We start from the raw sequence: 21,067 nt of genomic DNA, 5'->3' as shown, positions 1-21,067 counted from the left end.
TTCTCACGTAGTTGTTCCTTTTGTCCAGGTGGGAAAGGGCAATGCGGTGTGCAATAGAGATGGCTTCATTGTGAATTGTAATGGGTCTAGGGTTTCTGGGATGATGGTGTTGATGTGAGCCATGACCAGCCTTTCAAAGCACTTCATGGCTACAGATATGTGTGCTACGGGGCGATAGTCATTTAGCCAGGTTACCTTGTTGTTGGGCACTGGGACTATGGTGGTCTGCTTGAAACATTGAAAATGTTGAAACTGTCAGTGAAGACACTTCAAATCACATTTTATTGGTCACATACAGGTTTAGCAGATGTTATTGTGGGTTTAGCGAAATGCTTGTGTTTTCTTACTCCGACTGTGCAGTAATATCTAACAAGTAATATCTAACAGTTTCACAACATATACCCAATACACACAAATCTAAGTAATGTAATGGAATTAAGTATATATATAAATACAGTGCCTTGCGAAAGTATTCGGCCCCCTTGAACTTTGCAACCTTTTGCCACATTTCAGGCTTCAAACATAAAGATATAAAACTGTATTTTTTTGTGAAGAATCAACAACAAGTGGGACACAATCATGAAGTGGAACGACATTTATTGGATATTTCAAACTTTTTTAACAAATCAAAAACTGAAAAATTGGGCGTGCAAAATTATTCAGCCCCTTTACTTTCAGTGCAGCAAACTCTCTCCAGAAGTTCAGTGAGGATCTCTGAATGATCCAATGTTGACCTAAATGACTAATGATGATAAATACAATCCACCTGTGTGTAATCAAGTCTCCGTATAAATGCACCTGCACTGTGATAGTCTCAGAGGTCCGTTAAAAGCGCAGAGAGCATCATGAAGAACAAGGAACACACCAGGCAGGTCCGAGATACTGTTGTGAAGAAGTTTAAAGCCGGATTTGGATACAAAAAGATTTCCCAAGCTTTAAACATCCCAAGGAGCACTGTGCAAGCGATAATATTGAAATGGAAGGAGTATCAGACCACCGCAAATCTACCAAGACCTGGCCGTCCCTCTAAACTTTCAGCTCATACAAGGAGAAGACTGATCAGATGCAGCCAAGAGGCCCATGATCACTCTGGATGAACTGCAGAGATCTACAGCTGAGGTGGGAGACTCTGTCCATAGGACAACAATCAGTCGTATATTGCACAAATCTGGCATTTATGGAAGAGTGGCAAGAAGAAAGCCATTTCTTAAAAATATCCATAAAAAGTGTTGTTTAAAGTTTGCCACAAGCCACCTGGGAGACACACCAAACATGTGGAAGAAGGTGCTCTGGTCAGATGAAACCAAAATTGAACTTTTTGGCAACAATGCAAAACGTTATGTTTGGCGTAAAAGCAACACAGCTCATCACCCTGACCACACCATCCCCACTGTCTATCATGGTGGTGGCAGCATCATGGTTTGGGCCTGCTTTTCTTCAGCAGGGACAGGGAAGATGGTTCAAATTGATGGGAAGATGGATGGAGCCAAATACAGGACCATTCTGGAAGAAACCCTGATGGAGTCTGCAAAAGACCTGAGACTGGGACGGAGATTTGTCTTCCAACAAGACAATGATCCAAAAGATAAAGCAAAATCTACAATGGAATGGTTCAAAAATAAACATATCCAGGTGTTAGAATGGCCAAGTCAAAGTCCAGACCTGAATCCTATCGAGAATCTGTGGAAAGAACTGAAAACTGCTGTTCACAAATGCTCTCCATCCAACCTCACTGAGCTCGAGCTGTTTTGCAAGGAGGAATGGGAAAAAATGTCAGTCTCTCGATGTGCAAAACTGATAGAGACATACCCCAAGTGACTTACAGCTGTAATCGCAGGCAAAAGGTGGCGCTACAAAGTATTAACTTAAGGGGGCTGAATAATTTTGCACGCCCAATTTTTCAGTTTTTGATTTGTTAAAAAAGTTTGAAATATCCAATAAATGTCGTTCCACTTCATGATTGTGTCCCACTTGTCACAAAAAAATACAGTTTTATATCTTTATGTTTGAAACCTGAAATGTGGCAAAAGGTCGCAAAGTTCAAGGGGGCCGAATACTTTCGCAAGGCACTGTATATGGATGAGCAATGTCAGAGCGGCATAGACAAATATACAGTAGAATAGAATACAGTATATACATATGAGATGAGTAACACAAAATATGTAAACATTATTAAAGTGACCAGTGATTTCAAGTCTATGTATATAGGCAGCAGCCTCTAATGTGCTAGGGATGGCTATTTAACAGTCTGATGGCCTTGAGATAGAAGCTGTTTTTTGTCTCTCGGTCCCAGCTTTGATGCACCTGTACTGACCTCGCCTTCTGGATGATAGCAGGGTGAATGGGCAGTGGCTTGAGTGGTTGCTGTCCTTGATGATCTTTCTGGACATCCTGTGACATCGGGTGCTGTAGGTGTCCTGGAGGGCAGGTAGTTTGCCCCCGGTGATGCGTTGTGTAGACCGCACCACCCTCTGGAGAGCCCTGTGGTTGCGGGCTGTGCAGTTGCCGTATCAGGCGGTGATACAGCTCGACAGGACGCTCTCAATTGTGCATCTGTAAAGGTTTGTGAGGGTTTTAGTTGCCAAGCCACATTTCTTCAGCCTCCTGAGGTTGCTGTTGCACCTTCTTCACCACACACCTGTCTGCGTGGACCATTTCAGTTGGTAAGTGATGTGTACGCCAAGGAACTTTAAGTTGTCCACCTTCTCCACTGCAGTCCCGTCGATGTGGATAGGGGAGTGCTCCAGCAGCTGTTTCCTGAAGTCCATGATCATCTCCTTTGTTTTGTTGATGTTGAGAGAGATGTTATTTTCCTGGCACCACACTCCCAGAGCACTCACCTCCTCCCTGTAGGCCGTCTCGTCATTGTTGGTAATCAAGCCTACTACTGTGGTGTCGTCTGCAAACTTAATGATTAATTTGGAGGCCTGTGTGGCCACGCAATCATGAGTGAACAGGGAGTACAGGAGGGGGCTGAGCATGCACCCTTGTGGGGCCCCAGTGTTGAGTATCAGAGAAGTGGAGGTGTTGTTTCCTACCGTCACCACCTGGGTCCAGGACCCAGTTGCACAGGGCAGGGTTCAGACCCAAGGCCTCGAGCTTAATGTTGAGGGTACTATGGTGTTGAATGCTGAGATGTAGTCAATGAACAGCATTATTACATAGGTATTCCTCTTGTCCAGATGGGATAGGGCAGGGTGCAGTGTGATGGCGATTGTACCGTCTGTGGATCTGTTGGGGCGGTAAGCAAATTTAAGTGGGTCTAGGGAGACAGGTAAGGTAGAGGTGATATGATCCTTGAGTAGTCTCTCAAAGCACTTCATGATGACAGGAGTGCTATGGGGCAATAGTCATTTAGTTCAGTTACCTTTGCTTTCTTGGGTATAGGAACAATGGTGGCCACCTTGAAGCATGTGGGGACAGCAGGAGAAATTGAATATGTTCGTAAACACACCAGACATCTGGTCTTCGCATGCTCTGAGGATGTGGCTAGGGATGCCGTCTGAGCCGGCAGCCTTGCGAGGGTTAACACACTTAAATGTCTTACTCACGTCAGCCATGGAGGAGAACCCACAGTCCTTGGTAGCGGGCCGTGTCGGTGGCACTGTGTTGTCCTCAAAGCGGGCAAAGAAAGTGTTTAGCTTGTCCGGAAGCAAGATGTCGGTGTCCGGGACATGGCTGTTTTTTCTTTTGTAGTCCATGATTGTCTGTAGACCCTGCCACATACTCCTGAGCCGTGTCTGAGCTGTTGAATTGCGACTCCACTTTGTCTCTATACTAACATTTTGCCTGTTTGATTGCCATGCGGAGGGGATAACTGTTTGTACTCTACCATATTCCCAGTCACCTTGCAATGGTTAAATGCGGTGGTTCGTGCTTTCAGTTTGCACGAATGCTGCTATCTATCCACGGTTTTTGGTTAGGGTAGGTTTTAATAGTCACAGTGGGTACAACATCTCCTATACACTTCCTGATAAACTCAGTCCCCGTATCAGTATATTCGTCAGTATTATTATCAGAGGCTACCCGGAACATATCCCAGTCCTCGTTATCAAAATAATCTTGAAGTGTGGATTCCGATTGGTCAGACCAGTGTTGAATAGTACTTAGCACATGTACTTCCTGTTTGACTTTCTGCCTATAAGAAGGGCAGAGCAAAATGGAGTTCTGGAAATCTGTCCACAAAGGAGGATGGGGGAGGGGCGTGAGTACTACAGTCAATGTGTTGATAGAACTTCGGCAGACTTTTTCTCAAATGTGCTTTGTTAAAATCCCCAGCTACAATAAATACCGCCTCAGGATATGTGGTTTCCAGTTTGCATGAAGTCCAGTGAAGGGCCGTTGTATATCCCCCCTCAAGCCGATACCACACGGCTGTGACTAACCGAAGAGAATTCTCTTGGGAGATAATATGGTCAGCATAAGATTGTGTGGTATTCTAGGTCGGGTGAACAAAATGACTTGAGTTCCTGCATGTTATCACAATAACACCATGAGTCATTAACCATACACCCCCACCCTTCTATTTATTTCTGTTTGCGCGATGAACTGAGAACCCAACTGGCTGGTCGGACTCAGATAGTATATCCCGTAAGAGCCATGTTTCCATGAAACAGAGACTGAACATTGGCGATAATTATACTTGGAAGCGGTGGGTATTGTGCACGCCTCTAAGTCGGACTAGAAATCCCCTCCAAGTACCTCTCCTCCACCGGTAGTGTTTTGAGTAGGCTTCTGGAATCAGTTCAATTACCCTGGGGGTTGCAAACAAAAGATCCGATTCTAGAAAGTCGTATTCCTGGTCGTGCTGGTGAGTTACCGCCGCTCTGATATCAAATAGTTCTTCCCAGCTGTACGTAACCCTAACCCTAACCCTAACCCTACATAAAAAACAAAATGCTGCAAAGTTTCCTAAGAGCTATATGCACGGCAGCCCTCTGTCAGCACCATTTTCAGTCAACATGTCTCATGTTGACTCTTCCCTTGCCAGTTGCTCAGCGCAAGCTCTAGGTACTCATCCTGGATATCCATCTGGCCCTGCAGCCTTGTGAATGTTGACCTGTTTATAGGTCTTATTAACATCGGCTACAGAGTGTGAGATAATACAGTCGTCCAGATCAGGTGGTGCCCTCATTGCATGGTTCGTCAGAGGGCATAGCAGAATTTCTTATAAGCATCCGGATTAGAGTCCCACTCCTTGAAAGTGGCATCTCTAGCCTTTAGCTCAGTGCAGATGTTGCCTGTAATCCTTGGCTTCTGGTTGGGATATGTACGTATGGTCACTGTGGGGACGACGTCGTCGATTCACTTATTGAGGAAGCAGGTGACTGATGTGGTATACTCCTCAATGCCATCGGAAGAATCCCGGAACATATTCCCAGTGGTGGGAAACGTAACAAATGGTGATACTTAAGTAAAAGTATAGATACCATAATTAATAGAAAGTCACCCAGTAAAATACTACTTGAGTATAATGTCAAGTATTTGGTTCTAAATATACTTATTATTAAATGTAAAAGTATAAATCACTTCAAATTCCTTATATTAAGCAAACCAGATGACACCATTTATTGTTTTTAAAATGTACGGATAGCGAGGGGCACACCCATACATAGACAAATTATGCATTTGTGTCTATTGAGCTCAGCAGATCAGAGGCTGACCACGTGTTCACTTGATAAGTGCATGAATTTTACAATTATCCTGTCCTGTTAAGCTTTCAAAATGTAACGAGTACTTTGGGTGTCAGGGAAAATGTATGGAGTACTTTGGGTGTCAGGGAAAATGTATGGAGTACTTTGGGTGTCAGGGAAAATGTATGGAGTAAAAGGTACATTATTTTCAAGGAATGCAGTGAAGTAAAATTAAAAGTGGTCAAAAAAATTGAAGTACAGATACCCCAAAAAACGACATAAGTAGTACTTGAAATTATTTACTTTACACCACTGCATATTCCAGTCTGTGCTAGCAAAACAGTCCTGTAGTCTGACCACTTCCGTATTGAGCGAGACACTGGTACTTCCTGCTTTAGATTGTTTTTGTAAACAGGAGTCAGGATAGAATTCTGGTCAGATTTGCCTCTGTGTGTGAAGTAAATGTGATCTAGAGTTTTTTTCCTCTGGTTGCACATGTGACATGCTCGTAGAAATTAGATAAAACGAATTGAAGTTTTCCTGCATCACATGTACATGCCATTCTTTATTATATACTCAGGGCTTTCTAAGAGGAGATTTGGCTCTAAATTATTTTGTCCATTTGTCATATCAGGACAACATATCACACTCAACTGATTGATAAGAACAACCAGTGTTTAGCAATAGGTTTAGATATAATTATCTAGAAATGATTAGGATATTAACCCGTTTAGGGAACATTAAAAAACACCAGAAAGCAAACGTGTACCCCATTTCACCTCCCTCCTATCCGGCACAACTAGTGAAGAGGTTCTAGATCCCTAAATAAAATATCAATAGAAAACATGTAGTGAATAGTCGTTAATGTGATTTTTATCTTGTTATTATTTGTTTACTTTAGTAATTACTTTAACACTTATGCACAATTGGCCCAGCGTCATCCGGGTGTGCCGGGGTAAGCCGTCATTGTAAATAAAAATGAGTTCTTAACTGACTTGCCTGGTTAAATTAAATAAAAATACAAACCTACAGAGCCTTCTAGAACAAGGTAACTTGACGCTTGTTTTACTCGTCGCACTCAACGCGAACTAGCCTCTGGTTTGCTGAGATTCTCGATTCACTCAACTAAACCAATCACACATCGTAACGCAATATTCCAGAAATATATGGGAAAGCAATAGCGTTACAATGCATACCAGAGTGATCATAAGGTTAGTGTATGAGCACAGTTTGGTTCTCAACCGCATCTTTATAAACACTTTAATATTGATACATTTTCTAATACATAGCTACATACCATATAAATAAGACAAACCAATTAGAAGAAACTGAGACTGTTGGATTTAAACAAGTAAAAATTATCTTGCATAGAATCTGGCAACCAAGATTCATATTCTGCAGGGGGTGGAGCTCTCATCCTGTCGTCTCACAGTAGTTTCTGGAACCTCATGGTTACAACATGGAGAAAGTGAGTGTCTAGCAATTGTCAATGTTATGGTCAGACTATTTTCTCTGCGAGATTTACAGTATTGTCGCACCGTTTAACGATATTGGTGATCAATAAGGGGTGTTTAACTTATTTTACGATTGACAGAAAGCAGTAGCTAGATATTTTACTATGCGGACTCAAGTGCTATTGTTAGCTAGCTAACCGGTAATGTTTCTATATTATTAGCTGGCTATACAACCGAGTTCAATTGTATCTACAATCGAATCTAATTTAGACGGCAAATATGTTTTGTCCACAGCGAGTGTCATTTACAGTGAGTATAACCAGACAGTTTAGCCAGCCGATTAGATAGCTATCAGTAACGTTAGTTAGCTAACTATGCATGTACCTAGCTAATATAACGTTAACTAGCTAACGTAGGCCTGTTCTGTCGATCCGGTGCGGCCACGATGACCATGCTCTGAAATTGCTAACATTACTGCTAGCTAGGTAGCTCGCTAATTCAAGTTTACTAACGTTATATATATCAAGCTAGCTAGGGTACTGATTAGCGAGCAAGAGGACATGGCTGACAAATTAACCAGCTAGCTAACAGTTCGCGTTGCGCAGGACTACAAGACAGTCAGAAATCACATTTACTAGCTAGCTATCAAATAGCAGTTCACCTCAGGAAATCATCTTTCAAATGTGCGTTAACCTACACGGTTTAGCTGAAACATGGCTAATGTGCATCATGGTAAAGGATAAGTTTCTGCGTTCATCGTCATGGCATATAAGTGTCAGGAACAGGTGACTGGCTTGGGACGGGTTAAACCTTACAGCTAGTTCCTACAGACCGTGTCTGCTTTAGGAATCAGATTGGTGTTTACAGATCTCAAATAGGCCAAAACAATAACTTTTTTTTCCACTAAGCTGACAAGTAAAGAAGTACTATACCGGGCAATATGTTTACAATTTTGTTAAAGTGAATTTATCAAAGTCCCTTTTTCCACTCACAGGTGTCACAGTTGAAAGATCAGGGCAACAAGGCACTGAGTGCAGGGAAAATCGACGAGGCCATACGCTGCTATACCGAAGCATTGGCCCTCGACCCCTCAAACCACGTCCTCTTCAGCAATCGCTCGGCTGCCCATGCCAAGAATGGTAACTACGAGAGCGCTCTGGAGGACGCCTGCCAGACCATCAAGATTAAACCTGACTGGGGAAAGGTGAGACGACATCACAGCAGTTGTCCAGAGAGGGCGTCGTAGATTTGTACTAGCTGTTGTCAAAAGTGACGTGCCTCCATTACCATGATCTTTGCTTGCACAGGGGTACTCGAGGAAAGCAGCAGCCCAGGAGTTCCTTGGAAGGTTTGAGGATGCCAAAGCGACTTACCAAGAGGGATTCAGACAAGAACCCACTAATCAGCAGCTCAAGGAGGGACTGCAGAACATAGAAGCCCGGCTAGCAGGTAGAAACATTTGACCGTCACACTCCCTCACATGATTATAACGAAAACACAATGGGATCTTGTTTGCGCACCATTCTTTATTTGGCCTGTGGTGAATTTCACCTCATCTTGCCTCACCAGAAAAAAAGATGATGAACCCCTTTGCCATGCCCAACATGTTTGCGAAGCTGGAGAGTGACTCTCGAACCCATGCCCTGATGAAAGATCCAGAGTACAGAGCGCTACTGGAGCGGCTCAGGGATAAACCGTCTGAGCTTGGCTCGTGAGTGTTTCCATGGATACCACTGGTCTTGTTGCACTAAATCTGTACATTTAGAAATATACTGCATACTTTGATGCAGTCCCCTTCCTAATGCAAAATTAATTCAGCACAAAGATCATCCCAGACGGTCTGACTAGTAATATGCCCCAGAACACTAAATTCATTTGTAGCTCCTATTACTTTTCTGTGATCTGAATCAAATACTCTTAGCCTCTGTCACTCTTCCTGTAGGAAGCTCCAGGACCCGAGAGTAATGACCACCCTGTCAGTCCTGCTGGGGTTAGACTTGGCAGGCATGGATGAAGACGACGAGCCCACTCCACCCCCTCCTCCCAAACCCAAACAGACTCAGCCACCTCCTCCCAAGGAGGAAGACTTACCCGAGAACAAGAGACAGGTAAGTAGACGGACCAGGGTTATTCAACTTCTACCCTACAAGTTCCGGATCCTGCTGCTTTTCTGGTCTACCAAATAATTAATTGCACACCTGGTGTCCCAGGTCTAAAGCAGTCCCTGATTAGAGTGTAACAATTTAAAAAATCTAGTGGAACTGGCTTCGGGGTCCAGAGTTTGAGGGCTATAGACCTTCAGTCTGGGGGGGAAATAGTAATTCATGCATGCATCTCCTCTCTGCACAAAAACTGATTTGCAGTATTTATTGCCCTCTCAGCACTTTGTCTTTTACAGCTTAAATGTCCATTCTGCTTTCACAGGCTCTGAAGGAGAAGGACCTGGGGAACGAGGCATACAAGAAGAAAGACTTTGCCACTGCACTGAAACATTATGAAGAAGCCCTCACGCACGACCCAACCAACATGACGTATATTTCAAACCAAGCAGGTATAGAATCATCACTACACAGACGATAGTGTGGGAGTGAATTCTAGACTCTTCTACAACTCGCTCTAGCTGCCGCCTTCGACTCAAATATGGTTTTAGGAGAGGCGTTAATATTTCATGACTTGCTGTACTTACCATTTTAACTATCCACAGTGATGCATTTCTGAAGTCTGTATAGTTAAGTCATTTTTATCCATGATATAACTCATTATCTGTGGAATTATTTGGCTTAATCAGAATTGTGATTAACTGAGTGAACATTTCTACCCCTTAATCCTGGGTAAATGTATTTCCATGTGATCAAGGGCAGATACAATTATTAAATGTTATGCTGATCCTCAGCAAGTGATTTTGCAGAATAGTTGTCTGGTTTATACAAATAATTGTCAAAAGGCTAAACAGTACTCAACTTTCCAAGTGAGAGCGCTTTTCCTACCATGGCACCATCATACAGTCAATGTAATGCAGTATGATTGTTTTTGTAATCTTTAAAATGGGATTGACAATGAATTAGTTGCATTGGTTTCTAAAGTGTCTCTCTTTCTGTGTCCATCCCAGCTGTGTTCTTTGAGAAGGCAGAGTATGAGAAGTGTAGGGAGCTGTGTGACAAGGCCATCGAGGTGGGTAGAGAGAACCGGGAGGACTACAGACAGATTGCCAAGTGAGTTCCTTCTCAATTCACTGAAAGTAATTATACATGCGAGTCACCCTCTAGGGTATAAACTGCTAGGTGTCTGCTGGGGACAAACAATCATGGGATGAGGGAAGATGAGGTCTCCTGAATAAGCAGCCAATTAAGTCGTATTCTCCATTGCCGGGTAACGGTGGGCTCTGCTACAAACCAGGGAAATGTAAATGTCAGCATGAGTCATCCAGCTTTCTAATTTTAAGTGTATACACTCAATGCTTAATGTCTCTTTATCCCCATCCTCCTCTCTCAGGGCCTTGGCTAGGATTGGCAACTCGTACTTCAAGCAGGAGAAATACAAAGAAGCAGTCCAATTTTACAACAAGAGTCTCACAGAGCATCGCACTCCTGATGTCCTTAAGAAGTGCCAGCAGGTACAGAACGTGTTGCCCGTATTGAATGAGGGCTGACGGGATGTATTGTTCTGGGGTAGATGACCAATCCGACCAATCGTTGCTCACTAGCCCCTCGCTGTCTCACTATCCCGTCGTTGTGTCTGCAGGCGGAGAAGGTATTGAAGGAGCAGGAGAAGCTGGCCTACATCAACCCAGAGCAGGCCTTGGAAGAGAAGAACAAGGGCAACGAGTCCTTCCAGAAAGGTGTGTTTTGAGCTACAGTGGTTGAAAGTATGTCATTCCTATTGGTGCGCTTAGTGGTATGGTTTCTTTAGTTGCCTGTGTACCATTTTAGATTATCAACGAGCAGTTGTGCAGAGCTGCGAACTCTCACGCATTGGCCGTGACACACGTTTGACCGTTCCCACGCCACCTCTATCGCACGCATTGGAAAGTACTGCTTTTTTATTTTTCTAATCAGTCCATTGTATATAGTGCGTTTTAACTTTTCAACTGTGCTCTAAAATCGTTGCATCTGTTCCTGCAATTTAACATCACGAGCAGATCCTCTCATTGTCCTGTCTTGCCACATCATTGTGAACCGCTGCACATTGAATAATATGATCGGTCTAGTTGTGTAAGGGATCATTGGGATTGGACGCACACGTTTTAAAGAAACGCCCCTCAAGATTAGAGTGGAGTTTAATGGAGAAAATAAACGTTCTCTGCTGAGTTTATAAAACTGCAAAAAGGGGAGCACGGTAGCGCTGTTTTATGTACAATGTCAACAAAATGAGGTTGCTGTAATTCCCGTCCCCATTGCAGAATGCAGCGTTTTGACAGCATGTACTAAAGCCTGTTTAATTCTCATTTACATTAGTCCCCTCGTTTCGAGAATGGCTTTTAGACTGTGACAATGAAAAGGCAGCAGACAGACCTACAGTACGTTTTAGAAGGGAAGTTTGGCAGAGTGACCTGATTTGGAACTATGAAAATAATTTTGTCAAACATTGTGAACCCAAAAAGTGTACGTTTGATTATAGAGGGATAAATAATTTGGTTAGGTATAGGGGAAGATTTGTAATCTTGTCTTCAGGAGATTTATCTATACTGAACAAAAACATGAACACAACAATTTCAGTTAAAATTCATAAGGAAATCAGTCAATTGAAATAAATCCTTTAGGCCCTAATCTATGGATTTCATATGACTGGGCAGGGGCGCAGCCATACCCAACCTACTGAGGAGCCAGGCCCAGCCAGTCAGAATGACTTCATCCCCACAAAAGGGCATTTTTACAAACAAATACTATGTGTCATCAGCTGTCTGGGTAGCTAAAATATAGGGTAATTATTGTTGTCAGCAAGAACACTTCCCCACACTTGTCTCATTATTCCACTACCCAATTTTGCCAGTGTAATCACATTTGAAATCGGATATGCCTACTTGCCTTTGAAAATTGAGGCGGCATTATTGCAGCCATTCATTGGACAATTTTGAATAAGTCATTCTAATTAGCATTGGATATCAAAGGTTCCAGGAATCAAATAGAATGACGTTTTAGTGGTGTGCACATGCTAGGCAGAGATGGCAAGGGGACTCAACTCATACACGCATCATATTTTGTCTATGTGGAATAAGATGAGGACAAGGATCTTTAACATAAAAGGCCTCAACCACCTGAATATTGATACATTTTTTTCTGGAATCAAATCAAAATTGTCACATTTGCCAAATACAGCGGTGAAATGCTTACTTACAGCCTCTAACCAATAGTCCAAAAAAGGTATTAGGTGAACAATAGGTAAAACAATAACAGTAGCGAGGCTATAAAAGTAGCAACGCTACATAGACACCGGTTAGTTGGGCTGATTGAGGTAGTATGGTGGGTGGGACAATGCAGATGGCTTGGTTAGCCAATGTACGGGGAGCACTGGTTGGTCAGGCCAATTGAGGTAGTATGTACATGAATATATAGTTAGTGACTATGCAAATGATAGAGTAGCAGCAGCGTAAAAGAGTTGGGGGATGGGGGGGGGGGGGGGCACACAATGCAAATAGTCTGGTTAGCCATTTGATTACCTGTTCGGGAGTCTTATGGCTTGGGGGTAAAAACTGTTGAGAAGCCTTTTTGTCCTAGACTTGGCACTCCGTTACCGATTGCCATGCGGTAGAGAGAACAGTCTGACTGGGGTGGCCACTCCTTTATTGGGGGTCCAGACCTGAATCCAATCGAGAATCTGTGGAAAGAACTGAAAACTGCTGTTCACAAATGCTCTCCATCCAACCTCACTGAACTCGAGCTGTTTTGCAAGGAGGAATGGGAAAAAATGTCGGTCTCTCGATGTGCAAAACTGATAGATACATACCCCAAGCGACTTACAGCTGTAATCGCATTAAAAGGTGGCGCTACAAAGTATTAACTTAAGGGGGCTGAATAATTTTGCACGCCCAATTTTTCAGTTTTTGATTTATTAAAAAAGTTTGAAATATCCAATAGATGTCGTTCCACTTCATGATTGTGTCCCACTTGTTGTTGATTCTTCACAAAAAAATACAGTTTTATATCTTTATGTTTGAAGCCTGAAATGTGGCAAAAGGTCGCAAAGTTCAAGGGGGCCGAATACTTTCGCAAGGCACTGTATATTACACCCTGGTCATGGGCCTAAGCCATGTCAAAATATATAGAACTGCAGGAAATTAGCTTTAACACAGTAAAATATTCTGGTCTAGGGGTTATGCCAGGGGGTAATGAAATTCACATAGCAAATCTCACTCTGAACTTTCTTCAAATGTTGGCAGCCCTGAGTTGTGTGTGTGTGTGTGATCTAAAGATTCCCTGGTAGTGTGAGGATATCTGACATGATGCGTTTATCCTCTCTGTTCTACAGGAGACTATCCTTCAGCCATGAGACATTACTCAGAGGCCATCAAGAGGAACCCCAATGACGCCAAGCTCTTCAGCAACAGAGCTGCCTGCTACACGAAGCTGCTGGAGTTCCAGCTTGCCCTGAAGGTATAGCACACTTCACTACAGTCGTGCCATGCATGTATGAGCTTCATCCTCGCCGTTACTCATTTATAAACACCAGCTTGATTATCGTACTATGTTATATCCACTGTAGTACTTCATCAATCAAGAAGGACTGACTGATATTTCCTTTCTCCTATCTTTTAGGATTGCGAGGACTGTATCAAACTTGACCCTGCCTTCAGTATGTATTGAGCTTTGAAACGGCTTTATATTTGTGTTAGAGGTTTTATTTGCGTTATTAAGGTTTTGTCGACTTTAAGCCAGTAGTTTTGAAAGTAGCACTCAAGACCCAAAAAGAGTCTCTGAAAATTGTGAATTTTGTGTAACACGTCGTGGCTCTCTAGCCCTGCCGGTGTGTGCACAATGAGATGTGTTGGGCCCACCCCACAACCTCATTGGACAATACTCGGCCAACTTAAAAATATATATATATATTTTAATTTTATTTTACCCCTTTTTCCTCCCCAATTTCGTGGTATCCAATTGTTTTAGTAGCTACTATCTTGTCTCATCGCTACAACTCCCGTACGGGCTCGGGAGAGACTAAGGTAGAAAGTCATGCGTCCTCCGATACACAATCTAAGCCGCACTGCTTCTTAACACAGCGCGCATCCAACCCGGAAGCCAGCCGCACCAATGTGTCAGAGGAAACACTGTGCACCTGGCAACCTTGGTTAGCGTGCACTGCGTGCCAGCGAACAGGCGAGGTGACTGGGAGTTTTCAATGTGATAATGTAATTTTGTAGGCTACATTGGAAAAGTTATAGGCTACTTCTATGTTTGCATCAAATACCCTACTCTCTGCAAGTCCGGTAGCCTATATATTGTAGATAAGCCTTAGGCTACATGATGGACAGCTGGGGTAATCGATGGCTGTTTTGGACTACCGTTGGATAGCCGTTTGGTGTTGATAAACTCACAAAGGACAAATGCAATTATTGATTTGGGTTATTGACATTACAGGAAGGTAGGCCACAATGTTATAATCTATAAGGGGGGGGGAAACACTTCTATAGCCAATGCATGTATGGCGCGAATAAAAATGTGTGTTGCGAACGGGTTATCTAAATGGATGGAAGTGATACCATTTAGGAAGCAAGATTGTGACCACAATGCTTCTGATCGTGTTGAAATGATCTTCTAATGTATTTGCGGCCAACTCATCTGTAGCCTACATATTTGCTGGTCCAAAAAGCATATTTTTTTGAGTGGGCTACTTTGTTTCCGGATCAATGCATTGAAAGAGAACAACACTTAACTGTCAAGGTCTACTATATCTAACTGTTAATTTGTGATGCGTTCAACTTTGGATGCCTTCATATAGTTATATTGATTTATTCTCGCTTTGAGTTGATTTCAAACCGTGATAATACCTCCTTTTTTAAAGTAGTGTTTTAATCAAACTCCTGTCGGTCCACCATTCTTTTACTTTGCACATACAGGTCCCTTTTGCTCTTACTTGATTTGGGGCATCAGGAGACTGAAAGCAATAGGCTGTGTCTTGAGTACTTGAATGCTGTTGTTTTGAACTGCATCGAACGGGGGCCCTTTAAAACCATAGACCTCGTTTAACTTCTCTCTCCACAGTAAAGGGATACACACGGAAGGCAGCAGCTTTGGAGGCCATGAAAGATTTCACTAAAGCGATGGTTGCCTACGAGAAGGCTCTGGAGCTTGACTCTACCTCCAAGGTACAGTATGACAGATTTATATTGGTACACTAGCAGGATCTCCTTTACTCTATTTTAACAAACATAACGCAACGGTAAATCTAAGTGCTGGCAGTAGCGTTATTGGTCCGGGGGGGTCTGTCAGAAATATTTTAGTAGTTTTCACCGCCAGTTATTATGAGCACAATCGCTGTTGGTGGTGCGAAAGAGCTGGGTTCTGATGAATAAACAAGTTGTAGGTGTGACGAGGGCTTGGCCACTCACTGGTCAGTTAAGGTGTTCCATGGCTTAATACTGCATGTGCTCGTCTCAAGTTCTGTAGGTTATTGACAGGCTTTATGTTGTCATCAATTTCAATTCGGCTGCGGGCACGGAATTTTCTCGTCCTAGTCCACTGTGGACTGATATGACAGTTTATTTAATAGCATAGGCTACAGTAACAAGTAATTAAAATAAAAAAACATCTAGTGTTGGGATCACTACAGGCTGTAAGCGAACAAGTAATGCGTGTTTGGAGCAATACTAGTGGCTGTATCCAAGGCTCAGCCAATCGTTCACATAACAACAGAATGCAGAGCAGCACTCGACTGAGGAAAGAAGAGACAACTAATTTACTAGTTACAGCATAAGTGCGCGCTAACTCACTTTTGTACATCACTCTGGTCTGTACAATTGACCTTTATTTTAGTGCCCCCAAAAAACGTAATACTTCTAGATCAACTGTAATATCAATACCATTGTAAAGCACAATTTCTCCGCTTTCCAACAAAATCAATGACGAGACCTTCATGATGCCCATCTCTACATGATTCAAGAAGGCAATGAGCTCCGTCGGGTCTTTTTAAAAATGGCGGGTGGGGAAGCTAAATCTAATGCGTGGTAGTGAGAAGGACAGATGACGTGTGGGAAAATGGCCTTTTTTCACTCGATCTGTCCAACTTATCACCTTATCGCCTCTAAAATGTAAATAAAGCACTATAAAGAGTTTCTATAATGTGTCGTTACATACCTATTTTAAGGTTTGTGTCAAATTTGAATCGGGTATTTAGGGTAGTGCTAAAGTGATCTTCAGAAGTAAACAGCGGCTTTTGAGAGTCATGATAGCTTGCAGTGATGAGGCAAAAAATGACTAGGTATCCCACCTTACCCCCGTCACTGTCCATTTCTTGTTTTTAAATGGTGAGAGAAGTGCTACACCTGGTGGAGAGAGGCTGTAAGCAGAATTAGTTGCTTTATGCGTGCTGCACGTTACGCCATGACACGTCACGATGTAGCGTACAGCGTCAGTTTTTGTAAACTTTTCTCCTATACTATAGAGCCATTACCATGTCAGTCAACGCTTGAATAGAAACCTTGTTCACACCCCAGATTTTGATGTCAACACAGTCGCTACAGTCCCATTCGTTTTCTTTGCAGCCTCGTTTGAATGTCGCGGTTGCGCACATTTGTACGGAATGGGGTTAACGTATGTTACGTCATGAGCTGTAACTGAATAACAACTGGCATTTGGAAAGTTTGAGGTGAGGGAGAAAGTATGGTGGAACAAGTATTAGCATTAAATATCTTGCTAGCTGGATTGAATTATCCGTTAGCTAGCCAGAGTAATGTTGAGCAACGTTAGCCAATTTAACGGATCAAATCATTGAGTTTATGGTGTGAAATTAGCTTGCTAATAAAGTCAGATGGCTCAGATGATCTAACATTAGTAACCTAACCAATTCGCTATAGTATTAACTGGTATACGACTCCTTGCCCTTCCTCAAGCTCTAACTCGTTAGTTGCTTACTGGACCCTGGCAATCTGTGTGAAACTAGCTAACGAACTAGCTAACGAACTAACCCACTATCTGTTAAGGGGTAGCTCCGTTTTTTTTTTTTTTCAATTTTCGCCTAAAATGACATACCCAAATCTAACTGCATGTAGCTCAGGCCCTGAAGCAAGGATATGCATATTATTGGTACCATTTGAAAGGAAACACTTTGGAGTTTGTGGAAATGTGAATTGAATGTAGGAGAATATAACACAATAGATCTGGTACCACCATCTTTGAAATGCAACAACGGTCCCTATTCTAACCATCACTCTGGTTGTAATTCCAATGGTGTCTACAAGATGACAGCAGTGTATGTGCAAGGTTTCAGATGGATAACTTGAAGTATGAGCGAGCTACATGACATTTAGTGTGAAGTCACCTAGGTACATTAGGGTAAATCGTGAAGGAGACATTTGCATTCATATAAAAAGCAATCTGCAAGCATATCGTCAAATCTGTAAACTTGGACTTTGATTTGGCTTTTCCAGTATTAGTAGCCATATTATAAGTTCAACTTTTGCAAAACAACCAGTTTTCATAACTCTGAATATTCTTATCATTTTTGTCCAAAAGGAAAAGGCATGCTGTCGCACATGGTTAGCAGCTACATTTTCCAGCTCATTGGCTATCTAGCTCGCATTGTTTCACCCCGATTGGAGCTTATTTGACAAAGTTAGAGTCGTTCAAGTGAAGACCGCCCTCGTCATCGGCGTGCCATGAAGGCATCGCTCTCTGACCAAATTTGGTGTCCTATAGCATATACTACACCCCTAATGATATAGTGAAGTCTGGTTACATTCTAGGATCTCTGAGGAATACATACAAATGTGATTTGACTGGTTGAAACAACGTTTTGATTTTCACCGATTCCTTTCTTTGCAAATTGAACGAGTGGAAATACAAAATCAATCATATTTTATCTAACAAAACGACACTTCATGTTATCTCTGGGACCCTTTGGAGGATAAATCAGAGCAAGATTTCAGAATATAAGTACACATTTCACCTTCAGAGGTGAATTTATCAAACCTATCGCGGTGGGAAAAGTGTTTTGATGTTAGGAGCTCTCAAACAATAGCATGCCATTTTTTTGCAGTAAAATCTTCTGTAAATTGGACAGTGCAGTTTATATTAACAAGAATTTAAGCTTTCTGCTGATATAAGACACTTATGTAAGACACTTAAATGTTTTCCCTCAACAGTATGTGGTTAAGCTGGATGCCACTATAGAGTTGAAAGGAGCACCACACACTTCCCTCTTTCCCTCTTCTTCAATACAGTGGATAAAAGGGGTATGCCAGGTGTACTCTCTGCCTGAAAGAGATCAATTATGCTGACAAAGGGTATCATGCTCTACTGGCACATTGTACAGTAGAACAGATAGAAAGGCAGAAAGTGTATAATGTGCAGTTTAGCCCAAAGACATAGTTTTTGTTGTGTTGAACTTGACCGTAACACGTGTGAGTGAGGAGGGGATTATAATTTATAATAAATCTCAGTGACCTTTATTTTTGCGCACATGTAGCCTTGTGCACTTGATTTATGTCTACTATAGTGGCCACGATAATAGAGCAAAAATAGAATGCCTGTTTGTTTCATTCTATTTCTACTTTAGAATGTTTTTTTCCCCAAGTGCAATATGTAGATGTGTATGGTCACAAGCGTTCTATTACAAAGGCTGTCATGGCTAACTGCAATAATGTATTTTTTTTTTTTTCCTCAAGACTTGAGTGTCATTTGCAGTAAAGTCTAGGAAACAAATAACATCGGGTTGTTTTCTTTGCATTTTTTAGCTGTGAGTTAGGTTCACATTAACCACTTTTTATTTTACACACAGACTGATCATGTAGATCATATTCTTTGTTTAATTAGTTAAAACCTGCATTTCCCCCTAGCAGGGATCTTTTTTGCATGTTTCAGTGCAAAACAAAGTGTCACGTTTTTGGGCCCTCGGCAGTTTACATCCCTGTCTTCCATGTGCGTCGCGGCTGGATAGGCTGCGCTTCTGTTGTCAAAATCCATGCGTTACCTCAAAGACCAGCTTTCGGTTGGTCTTAAATACCCCGCACCAATGCTGAAATTGGTACTTTGGCACATGATTGTTAAGGACACACCGTAGATATTTCCACCCCTCCCACCTCAGCGCAAGCGAGCTCATTATAAAACAAGTAAAAACAAATCCTGGCACTAGGGTTTGAAATTAGGTGCGCTGGCTTTAACTGGTTGAAAATTGCAAACCAACGTGCGTTTGACAATTGCGCCGACTTAACGCCGAAAGTAGAGCCCTAGAAATATCTATTAAATATGACTCCATGGCTTTTAGTTCTTCTACCTTTTTTGTTTGTTTGTTTGTTGGTGTCACTGACCAAGCTGAGGCTAACCGTTGAACTATCTGGCTCTCCATTCTGGGTGCAGGAGGCCACAGAGGGCATTCAGCGCTGCCTGATGAGCCAGCACGTGAGGAACGACGACAGTCCAGAGGATGTGAAGAGGAGGGCCATGGCTGACCCGGAAGTGCAGCAGATCATGAGTGACCCAGCCATGCGCATGATCCTGGAGCAGATGCAGAAGGATCCACAGGCACTCAGCGAGTAAGCGGGCCAGCTCTATGCATCATCACATGCACATGTACACACTCACTACACAGTATACAGCACATGCACCATAATCACACACTAATTGGCTTTTTTAAATTGGTTTTTCCTCCCTTATTTCTCCCTCTCAGTCACCTTAAGAATCCAGGCATTGCTCAGAAGATCCAGAAACTGATAGATGTGGGACTTATAGCCATCCGGTGATGAGTAAGGAGAGAACAGGCCCCCAGACCCATGAAGAACAGCAAGACCACAGTGGATCAAGATTCCGTTCCCTCCAGTTATAACAACACCCCCCCTCTCCCTCCCACCCTCAAAATTATACTGTATGCCATCTTACCGAAACTTCAACCAACAAAGGGTTTCATTTTTACTTTGTCCATCTTATGGCCTTATTGAAATTGTACTTAATCTATTCCTCAGAGAACTTTCTAAAACAAATAATTGAATTAGGAAAAGGTATCAAAGCCTTGTTGAAGTAGCTGAAGACAAGGCTAGAGCTTTGTTTGGTACGATGATACTGCAGCTAATAACAAAAGTACTTCAGCTAATAACAAAATAAGTTATGCTCTATTTTGTGGTCTCTGTTGGGTGTTCGAACAATGTCAAGGTGCAATATGACTGCTTCGTTTTTTCACTTCCTTTGCGTATTTAAAACGGCTGGTTCCTGCTTGGATCAGATAGCCAGTCAATATCTATGTAGGGCGCCTGACTATGATGACCCCCCCCCCACCCCCCCAGGATATCTTTCATAACTTGAGGTCAATGTAGTTTTGCTACCGGTGTACAGAGACGGGCTTACAATCTCACATTACTGTGCTTTCCAGATCTTTAGAATTAAATGTTGTTCGGTCTTGTAAGTACTGATCTTGGGATCAGGTGTTCAAACTGGATTAAAGGTGATTGAACGTTGACTCTCTTCTCCCTTCATTAAACCCCTTTGACTGACAATAACAGAGCTGGGAGAAGTAGCCTCTGTAGTTGGTGTTTTGTATAAAAGCTCTTCTACTTCACATGGCGCACAAAATGGCTGCCAGCCAACAACCGCAGGACACCGTTTCCTGAAGGTCTACGATGTCATACCCATGGATGTTTTGTAAAAAAAATTCATTTCAGCGTCTCACCAAATCATTTCAGCGTCTCACCAAAGCCATTGGTCTGCTGGAGTTCATGACACCGGATGCCACTAAATTGAACTAGAGTAGAAATATGGGAGATTTTATCATATTTTAGTCCTATGATTACACAACTTGCCCATTCTCAGAAGTGGCACTCTCACACATGATGTTAGTCAC

At 42.5% G+C, this 21,067-nt stretch overlaps 1 protein-coding gene across 2 annotated transcripts; it reads left to right on the top strand.

The window, feature by feature from the left end:
- The first annotated feature begins 6,663 nt into the window (after positions 1–6,663).
- On the top strand, positions 6,664–20,686 carry LOC109872602 (stress-induced-phosphoprotein 1). 2 transcript variants are annotated; one of them, XM_020463894.2, is made up of 15 exons: positions 6,664–6,844; positions 7,005–7,101; positions 8,082–8,291; positions 8,395–8,536; positions 8,657–8,798; positions 9,030–9,195; positions 9,512–9,638; positions 10,197–10,299; positions 10,580–10,700; positions 10,829–10,925; positions 13,553–13,677; positions 13,840–13,876; positions 15,283–15,386; positions 19,594–19,769; positions 19,904–20,686. In XM_020463894.2, exons 2-15 carry the CDS (start codon positions 7,093–7,095, stop codon positions 19,974–19,976), a joined length of 1,632 nt encoding a protein of 543 aa, XP_020319483.1. In that variant the 5' UTR covers positions 6,664–6,844; positions 7,005–7,092; the 3' UTR covers positions 19,977–20,686. The 2 variants fall into 2 exon arrangements, with proteins under 2 accessions (XP_020319483.1, XP_031663809.1); XM_031807949.1 differs by lacking the exons at positions 6,664–6,844; positions 7,005–7,101 and adding an exon at positions 7,152–7,396.
- The last annotated feature ends 381 nt before the right edge of the window (positions 20,687–21,067 follow it).

The sequence above is a fragment of the Oncorhynchus kisutch genome, linkage group LG28 (genome assembly GCF_002021735.2).
Source record: "Oncorhynchus kisutch isolate 150728-3 linkage group LG28, Okis_V2, whole genome shotgun sequence".
In the NCBI taxonomy this organism is placed as follows: Eukaryota; Metazoa; Chordata; class Actinopteri; order Salmoniformes; family Salmonidae; genus Oncorhynchus; species Oncorhynchus kisutch.
The sequence above is the reverse complement of the archived record's forward strand: the minus strand, read 5'-3'. Positions and strand labels throughout refer to the sequence as shown.

Bases quoted from the DNA above. Each gene is read 5' to 3' on its own strand.
- LOC109872602 (XM_031807949.1), top strand. From the start codon at position 7,367: ATGTTTTGTCCACAGCGAGTGTCATTTACA. The intron at 10,300-10,579 runs GTGAGTTCCTTC...CTCCTCTCTCAG, and splicing joins GACTACAGACAGATTGCCAA to GGCCTTGGCTAGGATTGGCA. The intron at 13,877-15,282 runs GTATGTATTGAG...CTCTCTCCACAG, and splicing joins CAAACTTGACCCTGCCTTCA to TAAAGGGATACACACGGAAG.